This window comes from Scleropages formosus, chromosome 16 (genome assembly GCF_900964775.1).
Source record: "Scleropages formosus chromosome 16, fSclFor1.1, whole genome shotgun sequence".
Taxonomy (NCBI): Eukaryota; Metazoa; Chordata; class Actinopteri; order Osteoglossiformes; family Osteoglossidae; genus Scleropages; species Scleropages formosus.
In genome coordinates, this window is record NC_041821.1 from 23,899,744 (window position 1) to 23,905,743 (window position 6,000).

A 6,000-nucleotide genomic window follows, 5' to 3' on the forward strand; every position below is an offset into this window, starting at 1 on the left:
GTACATAGCTGTGTCACTCTTCTTAAGACCACTGTGCATGTATAATTTACATTAATCATTTAGCTGTTTTTGTATTCCATCATAATTATGCACACAACAACCAGTGAAGAGTGGGGTTCTCAGACAGCTGTAAGAGATCTAACCATTATTTATATTTGTCTTTTCTCTAGCTGAAACATTTATCCAGAGATTGGCAGTATTTGACACATTTATATAGCTGGGTCTTTTACTGGAGCAATTCAGGGTAAGTTCCATGCTCATGGGTACAGCATCAGTAAAAGGGCATATGGCTTCAACTGGCAACTTTCAGTTACAAGTCTACATCCTTAACCACTACCTTATCTGCTGCTCCCAACCATCAAATGTCTTTAGCTGAGGTGCATTGTCCACATCAGGCTGTACACATTACTGAGAATGGATAAACTGGATTTAGGAGCTCCATTAAACACAGGATTGTTTCAGACAAAACTGCAGATTAAAAGTAAATATATTTCCCAAAGCCAGATCAGATTGTTATGCTGACATGTTCCTATTTATTAGCTAGCAGATACAACACATGTATAGAAAATCGAAAGAAGAATCACATTAAGGTGATAAAAGTGGCAGTGCAGTAAACGTTAGAAGGAGGCTTCTTTTTGTCAGAAATCTTTACAGCCATTAAACCACCTGTTATTGAAGAGATTGTTAATCGATCACCAAATTCCTACATACATGTTACTTAACCCATATATGGAATTCTTTGCATTTTAAACATGTTTCTCCAAGCTTCAAGCATCATGCAGATGAGATAAAGAACACTGTAGGGGAAGATATACAGTGCCAGGGTATCTCCCGTGACCAGGGACCCATGGGTTCCTGTAGTTCACTCCAAATCATACACATACTGTGCCATCTGCAATTATAGGCCCAATATACAAACCTAATATTTCACACTGCCTTGGACAAAGGCAAAAATCAAATAAAGAAAAATAACAAAACCAAAATAGCCTCCTTCTAGGAACAGTCACATAACATATTAAGGGGTTTTTATTTTAAAAACCACAGCAATTTATTAGTTTTCCAAACCATGCATCTCATCTTTGCTCTTAGACAGAAAACCTTCAAAATCCAGGGAAGTACTTTGAAGAAAATTTGATATTATTTTTGGGGTGCTACTTCCTACTGTCTTAGTAGAATGACTTGGATCCCCTCAAAGCAGCACCCCTTAAATGCTACTTCTTTGACCTGCATAGCACAGCTGTTTATCTGTACAAGCGCTTTCATTATGACATTATGGTACAATACCGGAGGAACTTCCCTTAGCAGATTATGTATTAGTGACTTTTTTAGGATGTCAGTTTTGTCAGGAACACAGTATGAAACATGAACCTCCCTATTCGCCCCTTTAAAAGCTGCAACATTATATAGACTGCACAAAGTGTAGTAAGGCTACTTTTAATTGATTGCGCTTGATTGCACTATTTCAGATCTATTCATATAAGGGGTTTAATATACTGTATGTTCTTAACCTGCAAGTGAAATTGGTGAAAAGTCTCTTCTGAACAAATAAATGCAAATATACAGTAAATGTTACACACAACTATCCCAGTGCAGTATATCCTAAACCCAGTCCTGCAGATACCTACAGTGCATCGGCAAGATGTACGCATATCTCACAGCACACTGTACTGCACTCTACGTCCAAGCCACAGTGATTCAACAACAGTTAACCAAATAAACACAATTACATAAACAGAAAAGGAAGAGCAGCTTGTTACTTTATATAAATACTTCATAAGGCTCATAACCATTGTCATAGTATTTCCTAAAGTATGACTTGTAAATACACAATTATAATCACTATGAACATTTGCAAAAATTACAGGTACGAAATGCTATTATACGTATCTACAATCTCAGGGATAATATGCATATCAGAGACTAAAATAAGAAACCAGAGATGATAAATGTACACAGATAAACCTACATAGGAGAGACCTACAAATAGAGATACCCATGACAGACCCATGTAGTGGCTCTGATGTTGCTGGCAATTTTTTGCATACACCTCTGTATCATAAAAGAGGGTGGTTTGGTGGCTCTCATGTCACATTTCTTGTATATTCACTGCATCATAAAAGACCACAGCTTTTGAATATTTTTCCCCTTAAAACCTTCATATAACTGTAAAGAACAGACTGTAAATCAAACTCAATGGACAAATTTCACTTGCTTGTAACAGCAAATTTTTGTCAATACCAGGGTATGGGTAAACTAGACAGATTTTCCTATGTATTGTTTCATTATGAGTCTCGGCACATGTTTAACACCAAGCATTCTTTAAACAATATATATATTTGTAGAATATACAGATTTTCTACATTTTCTTGGTTTCAAATTTTGTCACTCTTCTGAATTTTTGTAAACATTCATTAATACAAATCAGTGGTATATGTTAATCCAAAAAAAATTATACATGTGTGCGTGCTTTATATATTTTTATATATGTGTATATATAAATATACTGTATATACACATACATATACTATATATATGAGATTAACTGAATTACAAACATTAACATGCATTACTCGGTTTATTATATAGCTTTGAATATTTGACAATATATGTTCAATGTTATATATACAGTATATCAAACTTGACTGATCACCTTAGATCCAAGGTTTGCTGCTTTGCTGCTGATTTTGACAGGCAAACAAAACTACAATTTGCTATTGTTTGACACTATCTGAGCTAATACAAAATATTAATTTATGACAGTAAAAATGAAAAGCATGCCTAGAAAACAGGGACAAATTATAATTAAATATAGGCCTATTGTTTGATAAAGGATCTTTTTATACAAAACTTAAAAAACAGGCCTATGTTTAATCAGTTTTAAATAATTTAATATTAAAGAAATTCAGTGAAAATCTCAATTTATGTAAAGAAATGATTCAAGCTGCTGAGCACTGGTTATAATTGTGTCCAAGACTACAAAAAAATTGTAGCTTTTCATATCTGCGCCAATAAATAACTCATCCTTTAGGTTTCTGCTGTAATGTTAGTGAAATATTTCCTTGGAACTTGTCTTTTGCAAAACATCTGAAATTCTTACATTAAAAGAGAACAGATCAGACATATTTCATAATGAATGGTAGTAATATCGTCACAAAAAGTAACCTTTCCTTCTATAGCACTCTATTGCATTATTTAAAAAAAAAAATGTCTGCCAGTAGTGTTTTTCAATATACTGTTCAATTATATGTGCCAGTGTCACACATCATTTACATTTTGAGTGAGAAGTAAACTGTATACCTTCCAAACATCTGTTGCAGACTATTGATAACGTAATATGACATACAGTAACTCCTTCGTAACCAATATATGTGCTAAAATATATTACTTCCTGTAACCCAAGATTTCTTTAATGCGCACAGACAAACTGAGTACAGAGTACAGTAACTTTTAGGACGAAGCACTGACAGTTTGAGATTTCAGTGACACCAGGGAACTCCTTGGCCAGATTTGCTGCATATGTTCCCTGGTTCACTCTTCCTTGCTTTTAGACCCCAAACATGACGCACTGGACACATGATGCCAGTAAAAGGAGCAGCACGAAGAAGTCTTTTAACTCACTGACATTTAATTGCTACTCTCACTTATGCCAGGCATCTTAAATGTTGTCATTAACATACTTGCATAATCATGATATATCCCTTAAATCTGAATCCTACACTATGATCTTGGTTTTCATTTATATCATTTTGGTGCTTCAAGGGCCAGTAAATCAATTATATGCTGCTCAAATTAATATTTTCATTTACCTACCTACCGATTTATTTATCTTTGATTAGTCAATATTCAGCAGAGAGCGTAGTTTTAGTTTCTACGTCTCCAATTTCTGGCTAAACTCAGAAGAGGCAAAGAAGAAGAGGATGGGTTCAATCCTGAACAGCAATTTAGTAAGCAATGAGTTGTGCTTATGACACAGTGCAAAAGGATTTTACTAATGTGTACTGCATTGCTGTACATGATGATCTGAATAGTTGAGAAGCTAACTTCCCTACTGTAAAAATAGATGAGGAATTACTACACCAGCAACACATATGGCCATCACCATGTTCACTGAAGATAAAGAATTAATATTATTATTATGATTGCTGCTCACATATTTGTCTGAATTCTGTGAAACTTCTCTGAAAGCTGAATTTAAATATTTTTTTCAAGAAGAATTAGATGAGGTTTTCTATGAATACATGTAAACATGCTTAATGTGTTTCAAAAAACAAATCCCCATTTAATTAATCTCAGTAGCCATTAATCTGCATTTTGAATATTCTCAATAAAAACTGGTGTATTGTATACTTTGTTAAGACCTTTTCTTCATAAGCCTTGTTCACAAAAAAAAAAGTATCTGTGTCTATGAGGGGGGTCTGTCATCCGAAGGTCGCTAGCCCCCTACGAGTGAAGAGCAGCTTGGGTAACAGCCAGAAATAATGCCCAACTAGCATGAGCCACATTGCCATCTACCCCTCCCCCACCGGTCCCCCGCCGGTCCCCCGCCGGCCCTGTGCCCCCTCACCTGCTGGCCACGGTCTGCCGGCAGTGCTGTCTGAAGGGCATCAGGTGGTAGTTCATGGCATCCAGCAGCAACTTCTGGCAGACGGGGTCACTCCTCATGAAGTCGACAGACTGGACCCGCTCCACCAGCTCAGGGGCCGGGATGAGGGCGAAGCGCAGCCTCTTCATCAGGTCGGGGGCGTAGTGCATGCGCGTCTCACGGTCATGCTCCAGCCATAGCACCGACATCTGGAAGAGTGCCAGCTCCGACTCCACCGGAGGCGGGAGTGCATCCAGCATGCTGCACATCTCCTCAAAGTTCAGCAGCAGCACGTCCTCCACCAGGTACTTGTTTGCCAGCTTCTTTGTCTCATCGAGCCCATGGAGCGCAGCAATCTTGCAGATCTGCTTGTAGTTCTGCACAGAGATCTGGTCATTGAGGAACTGCACACTAAGCTTGGTGATCTGGGGAATGTTGAGTATCTTACTGACAGAAAGCACCTCTTCCACAGTGTCCAGGGAAAGGGTCACGTTGGCAGTGTACAGGTACTCCAAGACCAGCCGCAGCCCAATGGAGGAGCAGCCCTGTAGCACCAGGTTGTTGATGGATCTGGGGCTTGCCAGAAGCTTCTCATCGGGGGAGGAGGAGGGGGTTCCGCTGCTCCCCTGGTCCTTGCTGGAAATGCCCTCATTGTTCAGCGGGTGGCTGGAGAAGAGAGACCTGAAGTACTGAGAGCAGGACGCCAGCACAGCTTTGTGGCAATGGAACTGCTGTCCCTGGGCAGTAAGAGTCACATCGCAGAAGAGCTGCTTCCTCCACAGCAAGTTGAGCCCGTGCAGCAGCGTGTCGCTGTGTGTCGGGTCAAAGGTGGACGTTCTATCACCCGATCTGGACATGACGTTCCCTTCGGCCACCTACGAACGAAGCAGGCGCGCGCTCTTATTCCCACACATCTCCTCGCGCCACCATCTATCTCCCTCTGGTGAACTTAGACATGTAACATAACATCGCCCAGTCAGTGCAACTGAACCACCACCGTGACACATTACTGTACACGGCGATGCCTTTTTGCAACAAATATCACCAAATTATTCGCACCCTTCGTTTTTGGGGGACTTTTTGACATTAAAACTTTAACCTGACCTGTGGTGAAAAAAAGATGACATTTTATTGTTAAATAAAGCCACGTATTTATCGCATCATGTTGCTTTTTTTTTTTTTCAAAACGTGTGCTTTTTACACGGCGGCGTCTGTCATGTTTGTTTTGTGGTAAAAGCGATAGTTTAAAAAAAAAAAAAAAAGCAGGCTGCGGCTCGGAAAGACGGAGACAAAACAAACTAGGGATGGAGACACTGCAGCACCTTCCTCTCGAATGCAAGTTAAGTTGCTGGCGACCAGGGGAGAAAAGGCAGCCCCGTAAAGGTACAGTGGGGCTCTTTAGCATTCGAGCGGAGCGT

The 6,000-nt window shown here is 39.4% G+C and overlaps 1 protein-coding gene across 1 annotated transcript in view; it reads right to left on the reverse strand.

Annotated features, from left to right (window-relative positions):
• Positions 1–5,439, reverse strand: part of klhl14 (kelch-like family member 14) — a 47,719-nt gene extending 42,280 nt beyond the window's left edge. Inside the window, exon 1 of the mRNA XM_018750895.1 lies at positions 4,565–5,439. Within this exon, the coding sequence (XP_018606411.1) occupies positions 4,565–5,439 (875 nt within the window). The remainder of the gene's footprint in view (positions 1–4,564) is intronic.
• Between the last annotated feature and the right edge of the window lie 561 nt (positions 5,440–6,000).